The 19,256-nt window shown below is 38.4% G+C and overlaps 1 protein-coding gene across 1 annotated transcript in view; it reads right to left on the bottom strand.

Annotated features, from left to right (window-relative positions):
- Positions 1-14,308: 14,308 nt before the first annotated feature.
- The window catches only part of SHISAL1 (shisa like 1), an 88,161-nt gene continuing 83,213 nt past the window's right edge, over positions 14,309-19,256 (bottom strand). The window contains exon 5 of the mRNA XM_072400291.1: positions 14,309-19,174. Coding sequence (XP_072256392.1) covers position 19,174 — 1 coding nt within the window. The 3' untranslated portion in view covers positions 14,309-19,173. The remainder of the gene's footprint in view (positions 19,175-19,256) is intronic.

Below are 19,256 nucleotides of genomic sequence, written 5' to 3'. Positions count from 1 at the left end.
ATCTGTCAGCACTGAATTAACTACTGCATGCCTACATTGGGGTTACGTTATCCTGGCCAAGCCAATCAAGATCACTAAAGATCGCTAGAAGAAAGAAGGAGGCGATGTCCTGTGATAACACTAGGGCAGGTAAGTATCACAGGATTTAGTTTTACTTAAGGCATATTTGCACATTATAGTAAATTCTGGGACCTGGCAGCAGAGTAAAATCTTGCCCCTAGAGCAGCATCCAAAGCTACAGGTGAAGGGAAATCCTAATATCATAAAAACTATCATAAAAAAACTGTCATAAAAAAAACATAAAACATGGTGACCCAGGCAATACCTCCATTACCTGCCTGAACATGAAAATGGGTAAAGTTTAAAGCACCGAACAGTACAGTATAGCAAGTTATCTCTGTATGGCTGCTGTGAGCCCACACTTATATAATGGGAGACTTGGTTACCCATTCCTGCAGTTTGCTGGCTCTTGTGACTCAGCCAAGCATTATGGATTATTTCCTATTATTACGTGCAAAATTTTTATAGAATTAAGGTCAAGATTTAAAAACCCACTGAACACAGAGATTTGTCTTGTCTTGAACACATGGTATTGACAAACCCAAACCTATACCTATTTCCATCTCTTTTCTATTCAAAATAAAGTATTTATTCTAGATACAGTTGAAACTAAACAATGGGGTAAAAATGATTCTTTTACAGATAAGTCTGTACTAAATAATAATTTAAGTTAGGTTCTCGTATTGGCTCTGGCTGGTTTACTTTAACCCACAAAACTTGCTTGACATTTCCATCAATTATGCTTCTGGAGTGAAACCTTAGAGCCAGTCCAGACTTTTTACTGCAGCAACCAGCCCATTTTATTGGTTTGTCTTCTACCCAATAAAATGCATCAGCGCCTGGAAACATGTTGAAAGAGTTGTATGGTAACTTTACAAGTAGAAACTTGGACTTCCCCCTGCCTGTAATATTCCTCTAACCTGGCGTTTTGGAAAATCCCCTTACAGCCAAGTTTTCTTTACAGAACTCTGCTATGCACACAACCTATTTTTATATAACTACCACTAACCTTTAACTGTATTCCTCTGCTCTTAACGTGAAGTACAGAGATTTGATTTATTGTTACTGTTTGTATCACCATTTCTCATTGCCATATTAAAACTGAGCAGGAATAAGCTTCTTTAATGAAAAAAAGACATTTTATGTAAATGACCACCAGCTCAGATGAACACTAACTCTATCTTGGGTAAAATAGAGAATTTCCCTACAGTCATGCTTCCATTTGGCGCTTCCAAGCTGGTGGTAGAAGTTATGTACTTAGTCTACCCAACTACCATGCAGCCCTATCCATGTAGAGTTTTAAAGCCCATCTACAGTCAATCATTTCGATGGGGTTGGTTAAAAAAATAAAAAATGTTTCTAAAATGTCTTAAATTTTGCTGTACTTAGATTGAGAGAGAAGGTGATATGTACTGATAGGGTGGGAGGCCTTTAAGATAACCTGTTACCTTGACCTGTATGGGCTAAAAACAAGCTAACTCTAAGATTAAATTTTTGTAAAATATCCATTTATATGTACAAATCATGTATATTCTAGATACACTTGAAACTAAACAATGGGGTAAAAATATCCATTATTATGTACACATCATGACCTCTAACCCTTCAGTTAAGTTTGGCTCCTGCCATAGGAATGAATGGAGCTACAAGAAACAGGCAAGAATATCTTAGCACCAGGTATAAAGGTAAGTATATAGGTAGGTGGGGGACAGTATGGCTAAAAACCAGGTTTCAAGGTGCTAATTGTTAAAGCTCAATTCTAAGTAGACATTCTCTGCAATCATTATTATATTGATAAATGTACTAAAATGCAAGTACTTTGATTTGGTATGAGCCCTGTACAGTCTCTGTAAAGCAGGGCTGTAGTGTTGGATAGAAAATCAATACAAGAATGCAATGATATCATGTGCTAACAAGAAGCATGCTGATAGGAGGAGAAATAAGAGTAATAAAGAGATAAAGTAATAAAGAAGTGTTGCTTCTTCTTTCACTGTCCAGTCACAGGTCTGTGTAGGACGAACTGGGCGCAGAAGAAGCCGGTGGACTAATGCTGACCATCTAACTAAAGTGGCAGGAAAAATACTACAGAACAAATCTTTGGATCAAACGTGGCAACAGTTGGTTTTGTTATGTTATTTTTAACTGCTATTTATTTTTTCTTGTTATTTTTGGCTGGAATTCTTTATTAATATCATTTAAGCACTGTCTCTCAAAATTACTATTTAATTTTTGCATTAGGAATAAAAAAAAATCCTTACAAGCTTCAAAGTCTGCTGCAATGTTTACTGAGAGATCAGTGCGAGTATCGTTTTCTTGTCATCTGTCATCCCAAGGATTGAACTGACAAGCCCTTTTTTCCATCTGGAAGAATATTCATTTTCTTTTTATAACAAAAACGCTCTCTCTGCAGCCAATTTGACATTTTTTTTTTACTTTTTTTAATCCTCAAGTCTTTTCTAATAAAACTGAACTGAAATATTGTAGTGAAATAAATGTGTTAGACTAGAAAATGGCATGTCTGGCTTTGCTTGGTGCATGGTGGCATATGAGCTTTGTGATATGATACCCTCAACTCACGAAAAAGAACAGAGAAAATTGATAGGGTGTATTCTAAGTTATTTTTAAAGCAAATGTGAACCCAACTGAATTACATTTTGTTTAATAAAGTGTTAGAAATCATATATATTTTACATTTAAAAAAATCTGTATATACTCAAATATAAACTTATTCACTGAACCTCCTTTTCACAGTTAAATCTATTCAGTTAGATCTAATGTGTATTATTGTTGGTCACCAGTAGAAGGTGAGGAGTCATCAGTGTGCAACAAACTTTACATATGTCCCAGACAGCTAAGGTTTGCTATACAGGTTACATAGGGACACAGTGTCATCTAGTGGTGAGACCTAAGTATAAGTAGAGATTCTTTCAGGTCTTGGTTTATATTTGAGTACATACAGTACTTTTTCACTTTTTTTAATTTCTTGCATCTTATTTATGTTGATCTTTTGCAACCTCTTCCTTTCTTTATACACTCCTTCAGTTTTGGATATATGGTATTTATCATGGTGGGTTTCCTGACTGTGAAAACAGTGGATCATGCCTTTTGTAATAAATGTTTTAAAGCCCACTTCCAGTTAATATTAAAAACTGCCTAATAGAATCACAGTGGACAGGGAAATGGCAATATGACTCTATAACATGAAGTGTCTGTACGAGGACCAGGCAGGACTGGCAGGTATTCTTTTAATGACAGCTATGAAAATGGCAATATTTACATTGTTTTACACAGAGTTTAAATACCCCCCAGTGAGTACACTCCCTGAACAATTCTTGTTTTTTTAATCATCTCTCATTTGTAAACCTTCCTGTTTTATACTTTGAAACGTTGATTTTTTTTTTTTCTTGTTCTCCAATTGCACTTTGCTGTGATGTTTAACTGGACTAAAACATCAATAAGCAACAAGAGACACGCGTTGGTGCTGTTTTGGTGCTCTTGTTAATTTTGTTCTTTTCCTTTCTTTTACTTTGAGTACTGATTTTGTGATTTGGTTAATTATACAATTTACTGTTGTTTATATTTATATACTTCCTAAAATAGGCTGAAATTGAGGTGGCACTCAGTAGGACATAGGAGCCCTACAATACCTTATAACTAATATTATTACTTAATGTATATATAACTACTTTCTCCATAATCTAATGTAACATAGGAGCTGAGCTCAAGGATTAGCTTGGCAGGAGAAATTTGCCCTCAAAAAGCATATTGATTCACTATCATGCAACACATACCGATTGTGCTAGGATTCTTAATATTCCTATTCATAAATAATTACCACCCTCTTATCCTGAGACTTGGTCCATCTGTTTATATGTGCCAATGTGAATAATATGGAGGTAGAAATTTTAGCCCTTTATCTACACTTACCAATCTAAATTGTTTAAACACCTATATACCAGGCAATCCAGTATGGGACAAATTTCATATTTCTTGTACGTGACTTTATGCGATTCTCAGTCTTCTTGCGAACACAGTCCATTCGAACATTTGATCTGACACCTGACATTAGTTCCATCTTACTATGAAAGTTTATCTTACATAGTTCTGTGTCTGAAACAGACTTGGCCCTCACATTCCTTGAAGATCTTATGTTTAAATTCTTTCAGGGGGCATTTCCAACCATGTGCCTTTACTTATTAAACTAACAACTTTGTGAAGCCTAGGGACAGGTTATTGAAACTATCCAAATATTTGTTCAATCAGCTATCTTTAACCCTCCAGCTGGTAAGACCATTGGTGTTGATAGTTTTCTATATGAATATAAATAATGTGGTTTTCATGGCAGCTGGGTTAACCAACCTTTATAAGATGTTTGCTTTCTATGGTGTGCTTCTAGAGTCAATGTACCTGATTTATTAAAGCTCTCCAACTCTTTTAACTCTCTTTAACCTCCTGAGCGGGAATCCCGAGTGTGGCTTGGGGTAAAAAAAACCTGCTGAAAACAGTAACCCAGAGCCACACTTGGTGTAGCTAAAAACATAAAAAATAAACACTTACCTGGTCCCATCGGCGTCCTCCGGTGTCCTGCCCGTCTGTGACCGTCCTCTGGCCGTGTCCTCTTCCTCAGATCTGCCCCCCTACGAGTGCGCTAATGTTCCCCAGGAGTTCCCGGTGATGTTGATAGCAAAGTAATTTGCTAGCAAATGTTTTGAATCGTGGACCAGATCTATTCCAAGTTTGCTGAATCACCCAGATTGATGATGAAAGTGTATCCTCTCCAGCCTTGGAGAGCTTTAATGAATCAGGCACAATATCTAAAGCTGTAAGTGTGCTTGTGCTTAAGCTGGGATAATAAATGGATAAATGTAAATTATACTACCCCTTGAAATTACCCTAGAATGATAATGTTTACTTTACAACTACCTCAACTAACCATACTCAAGGTTGGGTTGTCATAACCGTGTACTGGTGGTTTGCTGAGCCTAAAGATCAGTATGATTTGGTTTAACTGGAGCCAGGTTGCAGAGCTGTGTAACCTGGTTTTCAGAGAACTAGCAACATACACCACCTTATATATGTCTATCCTGAAGGTTGTTTATTTATATAACCAGCAAACAACAAAATAAAACAACTTTGACTATAAAATGTAGCTTTTCAGTCCAGCAAGGTAGTCTAAAGCAAACCTACCATCAGATCCTCAGGTTAGGTACATTCTTACTAAATAATGTTGTAAGCTCTTTGGGGCAGGGTCTTCTCCTCCTCGTGTGTCACTGACTGTATCTGTCTGTCATTTGCTACCCCTATTTATTGTACAATGTGCTAGGTAATAAAGATGACAGAGTAATAATAATAATAATAATGTAACAATTCCAAGTTATTACTGCTTACAGAAATCACAGTACTCCCCATCTGTTTTTGTCTTCAGAAATATGGTGTTACCTTTGCTCAGACGTGCTGGCTCAGAGATGACACAATCACATAAACTCTGGTGCATGTACATATCTTACCTGTGGTTATAAATATCTGACAAAGATCAGTCCCTGCTTTCACCTTTCAGCCTTTCACCTTGAGCTAAGTTACAAACTTTTAATCTGATCACTGGAGAGAGGAGACTAGGAAAATGCTTCTCCTTGCTTGCAGGACAGTGATGATGACATTACAAGTATTTCAGCCTTGGCAAGACACCGGACTGCAGCTCTGTGTTGGGAATGTATTCACCCAGACTGAAAGTTACTGAAATGCCCAAAGCAAAGAAAAGAGATAGGTGGCTTTTTAGGAAACCAGACAAACTACACTTGTAGTTATTAATTGCATAAACAAATCTAATTTTAATGATATTCAAAAACAATACACTTATTCAATATAACATTTGTTTTTATGAATATATCACCATTCATCAAAATGGACATATAGTGCCAAGGTATTGTACATAGTGTGAATCTACTTAATGATTATCCTGTATACCCGACGCGTTTTGCTGTATAGCTTTCTCAGGGAAAAACTTTTAATCTGATCACTGGAGAGAGGAGAAGACTAAAGAAATGCTTCTCCCTGCCTGCAGGACACTGATGATGACATTATTTTAACCTTGGCAAGGGCACCGGACTGCAGCTCAATGTTGGGAATGTATTCACCCAGTCTTGTAGTTACTAAAATGCCCACTTTATGGTAATGTATACTTGAAAAAAAAAGTTTAAAGTTTCAATGTTTTTATTCATTTTTTAATCCACTGTATACACAATGTAGATGTATACATACCAGGATTAAACATTTCCCATTTTTGTGTATTTTATAAAGTGTAACATTTGGCTTCCTATTCCCTGTGCTTATTATTAATTGCAGCAAAGGACGTATACTCATACTTTGCCCAGCACGTCTGCTATCACCATACAGCTAAGCCTGTTTTTCAGCCACTGACATCTGGAAGGTTTTAAGATGACTACTCGTAGGTTTTCCTGCTTTGAAAACTTCTCCTCTGCAGTCTGTCCAGGATTACCCGGCCAAAACTATTTCACTTTCTCAGACAGATGGCTGCACTTGTGAGCCGTTCTCTGGCTCTGCATCAATACTCTGAACACCTACTATGTTTTCCTCTTTCCTTGAAAGTTCTCTAATTCATTCCCTGAGTATTTCTTTCTGTACACATCAGTGCAAACTGCTGGTCTGGATTTGTGGAATGGATTTCTAGGTCCGGGCCTCAGGTGGCAAGGCTGCCATGAGCTACCTTCTATCTTATGATACATACAAACACCAGATTTCTGTTGCTGAAATTATCTTATGTGATTAATTCAGTGACATGAGAACAAAAGAGTGTTATGCACACAGCAATATTCAGTTCTTTGGAGAAGGAAGGGGAGAGGATGTGTCAGGGGCACCCCATGGTGTCCTAAACCATAGGAACCATCTAGTGTGTGGCTAAGACTGTTCAGGATATTAGGTCACAACACATGCTGGATGCAATTTAGTGGTTGACAAAGCCACCTTCTTCTTTCTCCTTGACAGTAGTAGCCAAATGTCAAATGGTGTCCAGGAATGAGAAGGGGGTGAATAATGAGGTGACAGACCTCTGAGGAGAGGAAAACGCAGTAGGGGCCTTTGTCATGTTTTTTTTATAGCCACAACACCATTTAGGTTGGCAGCCCCCTTGCAGCATTCTAGCCACGGTGCCAGCTATTTGGAAACTACATGCATGAAGAAGCATTTGATTCTCCACCATGGGGCTTGATGGAGCAACATCAAAGCCACCTGTAACACCTTTCTCCCCACTGACGCCACAGAATCCTTAACTCCGCAGAACCAGCATTTCCAAAGCTAAATACAACTGTGAGGAATGCCATCTCACAGCCCACACCCCTGGGCATAGACTTTCCAGCACGCTCAGCAACAGTCCACACACCAGCAGGCTGAAGAGGGGGCCATCACGGGGCAAGGTTAACCACTCTGGGAACCCTTGCCACACACACCATCACAGGTAGACTGCCACCACGTGCTTGGACGGAAGCACGTACCGTTCCCTTGAAAAGCGCAGGTATGCTTCTACTTCTTTAGTGTCACCCGCTGCCACTCCAGACAGGGATGTTTAGAAATCATAATGTTTATAGTAGCCTTTTGAGTTAGCAATGCCTGGTCCAGTGGATTACAAATGGACGAGAAATGCTTACTTGGTAAACCTATGTGAGGTAAAAGGCATTTCAACAACCCAGGGGCAGACTAAGGAGCAGCTGATCTGCGCCCTGGTGGAGCAATAAAGGGCAGATCAAGCCCATGAGGCGAGGTCGCTGGATAGGACCCCCATGCATCAGAGATGGCCCCAGGAGAGGGAATGTGGACTGTTGCTGAGTGTGCTGAAAAGTCTATGCCCAGGGGTGTGGGCTGTGAGAGGGCGTTGGTCAAAACAACCATTCCATGTTTCACCCCATTGGGGATGGGGGTCATAATGGGCCAAATCTGGTGGCTCTGTAGGCCCTGGCCAAGAGGTTGCTGATCCCACATCATCCCCCTGCCAGGAATGTTGGGTGTGATAATGGCAGTAACTTACTGGCCTCATTTTGCCACGTAAATTCACTCTTTTACCCTGACTTTCACATGTCCTTAACTTGGTGGTGCTATGATTCATCATGGAGTACACCAGCTTCCAGGAGGTCCTCCATCTGGTCAGAAAGGTTTATGAAAATTCGCACAGACTTGGTACCACTGGATCCACTTTATCACTACTGAGGAATATTGCCGTTTGTTACGACCACCCGCCTAGATACCTGAGTATTCTGGGATGGATGCCTAATTGCATTCTGCCACTGTTTCAGAGATGTGATTGATTCTATAGCTGATCAGCTTAAAATTCTCTTTCTCTTTCTTAGTTAATTTGTTTGTTCTTCTTTTATTTTTCTTTTCTTATAAAAATGTTTTTGAAAACCTTAAGATATCATGGTTCCTGCTACTGATACAGCACAACGGGTTGGTTACAATGTTTGTATTTCTATGCGGTTGGCCGTTAAGTCACAAGCTTGAAGATATGTATTGTTGGAACCTAACCTTGCTGTATGTTCTTTTTTGAACTGTATGTTACGACCACTTTTTTTTCTTTTCTCTGTATGTACCTTGATATCTTTTAATAAAAAAAAAAAAAAAAAAAAAAGAAAAGAAAGGTTTATGGCCAATCAATTTTTTTTATTGTTTGCCTGTCAGAAATGCAGCACCGGGCTCAAGAGAACCGGGAGTGTTTTCAACATGTCAATAGCTCATAATTTAGGCTGTGTGCAGCATTTTGGCACCTTTAAATAGGAAATCAAAATGGTAAGCCGCAATGAGGTGGAGATTAGTGAGACAATCCCTCTTATGTTCCTTCAGGAGCACATAACGCCTGGCCTGATAGACTTGGCACTAGAAGCAAGTGGAAGAGAGGGACTTGTTGATGTCTGAGGATCAGCCAACTGATACATTACTGTGAAAAGGCGAAGGAGATATATGAAGAGGATGGTTTGGGTGCCGGGGGGTGAGGAAGAAAAGTAAATGGTGCAGAATAAAGTAGATACTTAGAAACCTCCAGCGTTATAGATGGGTTGAGTGTGCTGAAGATGGCATTGTCCTCAAACACATCACATGCAGTGCTGCAGGCAATTTGGGGTGAATGGGGTCATTTTTTTCTGAAATGTCTGTGCAAGAATCTCAGCCCTTTAATCATTGATATACCATTGGGCATATTTATTTTAAAATCTACATTACAGAGAAAGATCAGGTATCCTCCCCTGTTACATAAGGTTGTATGCCAGAGGTGTAAATAACTAAAGACTGGTGAAGAGAAATACAGAAATACAGAATATTTGGCACATCAGACAGCTCCTATATATTTGTATTTAATCTGTACACATAGCTGTTTGCCTGGAATTCAGCTTTAATTTAATCAAAATGATCTGATTTTTGCTAGTAATGTTTTTCGGATAAAATTGAGTCATAATGGTATCTTATTCCTCTTTTAATTTTGAAACAGATTTGGTTTGACTTAATACAATTTATAAGATCTGTACACATTGTCACACTTTATAAATAGCTGGGAACATATATTGACACATCTTGCGAGAGAAACAAAGTATGTCTGAACTTACATCTCAAGTGACAAAATATGAATATGGAGGAGCAACTGTATGAAATGTTATCAGCTTGTCAGAAGGGAAAATAACAGTCTGCTCATTAGTTCTGAGGGAGGAAAGAGGAGATCTGGGTACAACTACGTGACTCTCCAAAGAACTGAGCAATAACACATCTGGAACTTTGTATATTAAAGCTGAACCCCAACCAGACAGCTAAATCACAGTTTAAATACAGGTACAGCAACTGTTAGAACTGCCAAAAGAACTGCTATTCAGCCACTTTGTGATTCATTTACTCATATAATATTTATACACCCCTATCACACTGCATAGCTACTATCTCTAATATAGAACTACAGGAAAAAGGCAGCTTGTTGAAACCTTTGCAATGTTTGCAATGATGTCAGTGTCCCTGCAGGGCACATTTAACACCTTTAGCTCCTGTGACCATTGTTACCCGATGGCTGGGTGAACTCTTCCATTGGAAACACTAATAACAGTGACAAGTCTAAGCGAAGCTGACCTCTATGTTTGTATTTCCTCTCACTTCATGTGTGAATAATAAATGGGCAGCATGGTGGCTCAGTGATTGGCACCCTGGCCTTTGGAGTGCTAGATCCCAAGTTTGAATCTTGGCCAGGGCACCACCTGGATGGAGTTTGCAGGTTCTTTGCGTGGGTTTACTCCCACATTTCAAAAGCATACGGTCAGGTTAGTTGGCTTCTCCCTAAATTTGACCATAGACTGTATTAAAGACATATGACTATGGTAGGGACATTAGATTGTGAGCTCTTTTGAGGGACAGTTAGTGACATGACTATAAACTTTATACAGCGCTGAGTAATATGTTGGCACTATATAAATACTGTGTAATAATAATATTAACGCAGCAAGACCCAGAAACTGTAAGATAAACTGATGGGGTCAGATTGCACCTTTAATATATTCTAAACGTAAAAAACAAACTTATGTACACCAGCCTGATTTTTTTGCGGGCATTAGGGTGGAGTGCTGCCAAAGGAATAAGGAGTGAGTGTTTTTCAGTATAAAGTCTATAATGTCTTATGTCTGTATAATGTCTACCATAGTCATATGTTCTTTAGAAATATTGAACCAGTTAAACCAAAAAACTGACCAGTACATTTTTGGAAATCTTGAATGAAACCCACTTAAGGTGGGCTTAGTATATTATTGCTGGAATTATCTTTCCTGATTCTTTTCAAGGACACTAGGAATGAGTGCTGTACACACAGTGCTGTTCAAATGCAAAAAAACAGCAAGTTCAGTAACCCCATGACAACCAATCAGAAACCATCACTGACAATGCCCCCCATCCTGGTAAAATGTAATGTGACAGGTTGTTGTGGTTTACAGCACTTTTCACATTGTCATTTCTTAGCTCTACTTCTCCTAATTAGCTTGACAGCCATTCATTTTAATGTTAAGTCCTGAGGCTTCTAAAGCTTTTCTTTCCGCCAAAAGTATATAAATGAAACAGGGACAAAAATGTGCATTAGATGGCAGTTAAATCCTTGTGGATAATCACTTAGACTGGCAGTGTATCTTGGAAAGTGTACCAGCCTAATGAGGAATTACATGGCCACTTTGTAGCCAAGTGGACCTGATCCATACACAGACACCCCGGTGACATAACCACATCTCATATGTCTTGCTTTATCTCGGGGAAGGTGCCAGGAGGAATGCAGAAGTGCTGAAACCCATAGAAATTCATCAGTAATTATTTCTTTTCTGTTGTGATAGGAAGGGTAATTTTGTTCAGGGATGAGTTGAGTTTTATTGTATACAGTCTATTGAAGCCAAGTTCAGTAAGCTTCTCGGGATACTTCTAGATGGGGATATGACCCTTGTGTCTTGTACTGTGTATTCTCCTTGTCACAGAACTGCAGAAGATGGTGTTGGAAATCATAAGCGACTCCTAAACATGAGAATAAAATACCTGCAATAAAAACACTTTTGTTTATAGTTGTAGCGTTAGAACCTTTGCCAGGGTTTTATTACTGATAGATCCATATCCATACTTATTACTGGCACAAGAATATCCTATCAGTTTGGCTAGGACCCCAAAACATTTTCCAGTGTTCTCAAATGTTCATATCTACCTTGTGTGTATAATTACATTGCAGTGAAATATTTAACCCAACAAAAAAAGACAATATTATTCTTGGCCTGTGTAACAATTACAGCAGATCCACAAGCCATCTCTACCCAATAAAAACATATACATACTTGTTTTCCTGTCTGGAAACTCATTTTCCTGGCTCAATTTTCTGCGCTTGTACGGTACGTTCTGTAATGCTGGGATGGGTATAAAAGGATTTCTCATCTTTAAAGTGCTGCCTTTTGATCACACATAATAGCCAATATATGTGTTTTTCCCATATCTCTGCTAAGCTTTTCCTTCTGAAGCTGCTGTTTGTAGAATAAAGGAGAAATGACATTGATTTTTTTTCCCAGTGTCACGTTTTAGCACCTGACATTTAGGTCTTGGCTACGTGGGGGCTGGTTTTTTTTGGATGAGACATGACTTCAGACATGAAATGATAGAAATAGACCCAGGCGGACACAACTAGACTGGGTATTTGGGCCTAATTTCTATTGCCGTGTTGATTTAGTACAACATGCCTCCTTTTGTTCTTCTGTGATTTCACTTGCCAGCAATGTTCATGCAAGTATAAAATATTCCTGAAGCGGGTGTGAATAGCAGATTGTGGCATGGGGATAATAAGCAATTCAAGTTGAAACAGTCATTTGTAGTCAGTGGAGGAGTGGTATCCAGTGACATGAGGGCCCCCACTGAAATAAGTGCCTGCATGGTCTGTTAGATCAGGGTCTCTTTACACTGGGGGCCATGGAAACAAAAATGCCCCTTACAGCTAGGAAGCAATTGTACTGCAGTGTATGTGTGCCAACTGATCTCTCCTCTCACCTGACAGTCCAATGGAAGTACCACCTGCTACTCAAAGCTAATCAAATGGACCAGACAGTTATACTTTTACCTGTCTGATTTCTCCCCCTGACCACCAATGGAGGGGCAGTTTTTAGCATTAACCACTATTGGTTGTTAGTAAGGAAAATGCCTTTACCCTGGCAGTGATTGGGTAAATTTTCTGTATATTGGAGGTTAGTGGAAGAAATAATGCCTCTTACTGTATGTTGGTGGTCAGTGAAAATAGTGAGGTATGTAAAGAGAAGTTTTAACATATAATTATCATGAATGAAAGGGAGCATTATTCAACTGATTACTAATGCAAGGGACAATTTTCCCATTTACCATCAATTAAAGGGACATTTTCCCCATTTTTCATCAATTTAAGCAACATTTTCCCAACAGGCCACCGATGTTAGTCACATGGCCAAGTAAAGAGCATTTTTCCCACTGATTGCCAATGTAGGCAGAATTCTTTGTAGTGGCCACCAATATAGAGTACTTTGTTTGCAATTGACACAAATGTAATAGACATCGTTATCAAGGTAAGGGGCATTTTAAATGGTGGAAAAGTGCCCATTATCTGTGAGATAAAATGTGTACCAGTGATTGCACACCTGTGAGTGGAAGAAGTTACATTTGCTGGCTAGGGGCTGCTGCCAAAGCTGAAATGAATGACATTGGTGCTGGAACTGTATCAGCCACCATAAGACAGTGGATTCATCTGCACAACATTGGATATACATAATTGCTTTAGTCCCCTTATTTCCCAGCTTTACACTTCTGTTTGCAGAGAACATGTTTAACAACTAGTGAGTGCCATTGAACCTATTATGGTTAGTGGTAAAAGAGCAGGAAAGCAATGGGATCTTTGCAGGAATTCAATTTTTTTTAAAGGAGCCCTTGATCTATATTTAGAAAACACCTTAAATGTCACTTCCCCTGAGCACCAATACAATATTTAGAGTTCAGGGTAACATTATAAGGTCAAGTAATTAAAGGAAGTAAATATGAGGGTACTTTAAGGTGCTTTAAGAGTTCAGTCCTAATGACCATATCTGGTTTCCTGCAGAGATAACCTGTTGCTGACAGTATCTCCTCCTCCTCCATAGGCATAAACATTAAACTAAGCATGTAGCTGAACCAGTGGCATTGGAATGGAATTACCATCACTTGCAGCTCTTTGAAGGGTCCAGATGAATCACTTCCCCAAAGTTTCCCAAGTGAAAGGTGCCAGAATCCTCATTGTAGAGCTGTGCAAAAAAGCTACAGGGAAAAACGTTGTAATACCTTCCAAAGTATTCTTAGAGTTTAGGTCATGTGATCTAATACTATAAAGGCAGCATAGTGTTGAGTAGAGAAGGGGAACAAGTTGGGTAAACTAAGTTTCCCCATTGAAATGGGATGATGTGTTACATACATGCAACATTCAGGATACAATGGATGAAAAATTTGGACGCGTACACCCAAATATGTCCTTAAGAGTGTAGTTTAAGGCAGGTGCTTAGGTCACAATTTACAGTTGGCCGCCTAGTTATATACCTCCATCACTAAACCGAATGTTCATGTTTATGCTTGCATCAAAAAATATCTCTTCAGACAGTCTAATCATGTCTGCATATGCTATCATCCGCCAAGGGCTATTGCTGCCTTTATACAATACCACAAAATCCATGTTCTTTAGATCTAGTTAACTGAATAAAATCAAACAACCTTTTTTGTGTTCTATCAAAAGAATATTTAATCAAATTTGAAAGATGACAATTGTGACTTTTTGCCACATACAAACATCTTTATGGTTATGTTTCTTTACTCAGTACTTTGAACAAAGCTATCCAAAGGACATCATGTAACTTGTATTTGTACCAAAGAGAAAATTTGACCCTCGTGTATAGAAGTGTCAGAAGAAAAGACTGATTTGCCTGAAGCCATCAGTTAACTTCCTCTTTTATGTTTTTAGGAGGTTAGAAAAGGAAAAAGAAAGAAACGGATTCTATATTTAGAAATGCACTTTTCTTTCAAACACTTTTCTATGCAAGGACCCATATTCTGAGATTTTGATGTAAATGTCCATATGAGTCACTTTATTTCACTTAACTGCCTAATTTATTGCTTTCCCAACAGCTCTGATTATAATAAAAACTGTTCTGATTTACTGCCTCTCAGAGACTGTATAGGCTTTGGTTTTAGTCTGATTAGACTGTTTTGGAGAGAAAAGAATTGGTAGTGGTAAAGTACAGTTTTATCCGTGCCAGTTTATCATTTTAGAAAATATATTTAATATCTTCAGTTAAGCCAGTTTGTAGAATGAAAAGAAGGTCAAATACAGAATTATCAGACTGTAAGTATACTAATAAAGGCATTTCTAGTGATTCTTAAATATTAACTTATAACAATTTTAGGACAGCCCAGTTCCAATCCAAATATAGTCTCCTGGTCAAGGTATGTATGACACTAGCAGTCTCTTTCCTTCTTGGTCAGATCTGAGGCACACTCTATTACTAAGAACCTACAGTCCTCTATAGCCATTCCTTTGAGGATGAGCTTCTGTCACACCTACCTTTTGTTCCATTATCCAGTGGGTGAGTTATAGAAAACAGAAATGATCTGGAAGGGCATTGGACCCACATTCCCAAATATGGGAAAATCTATTTTGGGTAGATTGTGCTTTGCAACTGGGATACTTGGAGGTGGGGGTCTTTGGTCTTACTAAGATAAATTTAATACTTGCCCACCTCCTAAAGAAACATAATGTGCTATGCAAAAGTACCCACTGCAGTCCAGCTCTTAGACACTCTTAGTACATTTCTGCAAGATTCTTAAAGTATTTGAAAATATGTTTATTTTATTGTTAAAGACAATCCTACTGCAATACTTCCTCAACAAATAAATTCCCTCATTATCTGTGTACCACTAAATGAGTCAGTTTGATCCTAATACCAGTTTTCTAAAGCTCCCCCTAGAACCCACATTCCTATATGGGTCTCCTGGGGTGTAAACGCTCCTTTGTCCAGTCAGAGGGGTCCCCTAAATGAATTTTCAGGACTACATGCTCTCTTGTATAAAAATTACTCTGGAAAGACTGATAATTTACCATTTTGGTTGTAAACTACAAGATCTGTTTTGCACATCCACAGTTATCTGCACAGTTTCACATACACTTGGTTGACATTCATAAATCTAGTGGGGGAATTATATTCCTGTCAACCCAGAGACTTTTACGTGAATGATTGGGTGGATACAAATTTCAGGTCTTGTCACATTTTATTTTACTGTTAAAGGACAACTCCAGGTAAACCATCAAATTCTGTAATAAACTGTATAAATAGCTACATTTAAGCCTATAACCCCAAATTCCTGCTTGACTTGTAATGCTGGATTGTTGTTTGGTTTTTCACCACATTATACCTTGCCATCTGAGTCAAAAAGGATTAAACTGACTTTAACAAACAGAATAAGTAGGACATTTTGTGTCAGTTAGACACAACCTGATACTGTAGGGTAATTTTACTAAAGATACGTAGACACTAAAACATCGATGTTCAACTCTAAGCTATTTTCCTAATGATCTTAAATCTTAGATGTCTACTCCCTATACACATAGATAATTCATTATATAGTTAGGGTTACCCATATCCCCATTCATGTGCAAGCAAAAATCAGGTTTTTCCATTTCTTTGCACATAATTGTGTATTCGCTAAGTGAATTATCTCTTGCAAAGGAATCTTTCTCTTTGCTAAATGCAAACTTTAGTAAATCAACCCTGTGCATTTTACTGATTATTGTAACCTTGACTGAAGTTTTCCTTTATAGAAAATACCTGTCTGACTGCCCTATACAAAGACACTTTAAGTGATTTCTGGCTCCTAAACTTCAAATACTTCCAGTATACTGGTAGAGGGCTGCAGCAGATGCCACAGACTTTTAAGATGCTTGTCATTACCTGTAGATATTCCAGTGACTGTAAGATAAACTGAAAACTTTGTAGAAAAGCATAAAAAACAAAACTCTTTCTAATGCATATACTTGTGTGGAAATGAAAAACCCAATTTGCTTTCACTAGAAGCAAATCTGATGACAATGAGTCATAATACACAAGTGGTGCTAATATATTTATAATCTCCATGAAAATATATGTATATAAACAGCAAGTTGTATTCAATAGAAACACTTATGTATTATACCAATATCAAGTTCATTACTTTAGATTATAGGTGTTTACTAAGTCACCTCTGTGTGTTCTACAAGAGGACGTGTGACATAAAGTAATATTATGCCTCACTGGCTCTTAAAGACGGATCCAGTTAAAAAAAGTCTACTTTTAGGTAGTTATTGTACTTTCCAAATTTGCAGTGCTCTCTAATGCAATTTCTTTTAATGCTTCAGATGTCATAAAGAATAAATATAGTCTGTCCTGCCCACTGGAAGTGCATTTGGGTCTTTGGTTCTCCCATCATGCTTTGAAATCTGGTGCATATGCTGAAGAGAGCAATGACTTTGCTTTACACCTATGATGAGCTAAGAACACAGGTGGGTATTACCCTTTTGGGCCACTTTTCTCAACCAGGGTTCCTACAGAGGTTGTCAGGGGTTCCATGAACAGTGTAGATTCCCTTGACCTGCTTAGTTTCATGGGCAGCATCACTTGGCCAACAAAGCGAGTCCAGCAAAGCTGATACGGCATTCATACACTGATACCAGTTATTTTCTTAGCTGGCGGTAAAGGGAGCAATTTTCTACTGACCACTTAAAAACTTTTAAACCAGCCACAAATGTAAGTAAGTCCTCCCCACTGACCACCATTGTAACATTGGCGGATGTAGCCAACAAGGGGACCCCCCCCTGCCGAACTGACTTGGGGCCTCCGTTGGCCCACCAATCAATAATATTTATATTAGTTTATTTCATGTTGAAATTATTTTGAGGTATAAGGCAAAGTAGGGAATAAAAAAGAAAATTCTTTCTACATGTATATATTACTTTAATTCGACAAATTACTAATGATACTAATGTAATGTGAGATGTACATATAATCATTTTTAGCAAAGGGCTCTAAAGTGTGTTCCAGCTCATGCATCAAAATATAAAGCAAGATAGGAGAGGACACAACCACCATGCTGGCCCTGGGCAGGACCAACAGTGCACATTTATGTCTTCCAAGCATTTCTTGGGGGTAATTGATGTAGAAAGCATTGTTGTAGAGAGAGGAGGGACGAATATGGAAAGTACATAAAACAATTCACATTTTACTTAAATGCCATTTACAAACCCATGATTTTCTTTTACAATCCTTGGTGTTGTAAACCTTCCTCATATTACATGGCTGTTTTGCTGTTTAACTTTTGTAAGTTATTAACATTACTGAGAATGCAGAGAAATCCATTTTCCTATTGTATGTGTCGAAGTCTTGCCTCTTGACATTTGCCTAAATCTGAACAAGTCAAGCAGGTACAAATAAAACACCATGGATGTCATAGACCCAATAAAAGAGAGAGAGTGGAGAGAGAGGAGGGGAGAGTGGACCTCATCAGTGTACTGCTGTTCATTCAGTGTCCAGTTACAAGTTAAGGTCAGGTTTTATGAAAGGCTATATTGCAGATCATAGTATACATAGCGGTTTGACAAGTAGGACCTTGCAGGGTAGTATGGGTCCTAAAACTGTCTGAACAGAGAAGGAAAGGGGCAGATATCTGTTGCCCCTTCACCATGCAATCAAAAACTGGGGGCAGGTCCGCAGTGTGCCTTACTTTGCTGTCTGGCAGCCAAATGCAGATCATAAGACTGGTTGCACAAAATCATATATTCTTTGGCAGGAGGGGCATTTACAATATAGTTCAGTTGTGTATTCAGCAATTTGCTTAAACTTCAGATTTTCATTTTTCAGAGCTGTGGTGTAAAACACTTAGTAAGACAGCAGTGCCCTTAAATTCTGATGTTCCCCTCCTCTCTCATTTTACCACCTATTGTAATCACTATGATTTTCTGCCCAATTTGGAATATCACCAAAATTAACCAAAAATATACCCATTAATAAAATTGCATTATGTGAGGTTTTTAATTTAAAAAATATAACTGTAGAAGCCGCTCTGTTATCTGGAGATGTTTGCCTTTGCCTAGAGTTCTTCTTTAACATTCATATAATCTACATTATACATTACTACTCTATATGATATACCTTTTCTGTAAAGCACTGAGGCCAGCCCGTACATATTGTCACACACAGACTAGATACTTGACAACGAATCAACATTGAAGGCAGGGAGTCATTGCCCGCCATTGCTTTTATTGACTGTTCCCCATTTTCTTCTTTACGGTTAGTCGGTTAGTGGTAAGAGACTGCCTTCATTTTCTTTTGTCAACAGTCCAATTTAAAAATAATCTTCTCACGCTAGAAATAAAAATATTGCTTACAAACAGCTAAGAAAGTATTCGCAGATGAGCTTTAAAGTCTGTCTCCTTTAGAGCGGTTCTAGAAATGTCAATCCACTTTTAGTCCATCTTGCACCATTGTTGCTATTCTCATCACACACTCTTCACCTGGGTGATAATCTTCTCCTGTCTTTAGGCACTGGAGTTATTCTGCAACACAATAGAAAAGGTCATTACAGGTCTATCGATTGATGGTTACGGAATGCAACGAGCAAGACATTCCGTACACTTG

The sequence above is a fragment of the Pyxicephalus adspersus genome, chromosome 2 (assembly GCF_032062135.1).
Source record: "Pyxicephalus adspersus chromosome 2, UCB_Pads_2.0, whole genome shotgun sequence".
In the NCBI taxonomy this organism is placed as follows: Eukaryota; Metazoa; Chordata; class Amphibia; order Anura; family Pyxicephalidae; genus Pyxicephalus; species Pyxicephalus adspersus.
The sequence above is the reverse complement of the archived record's forward strand: the minus strand, read 5'-3'. Positions and strand labels throughout refer to the sequence as shown.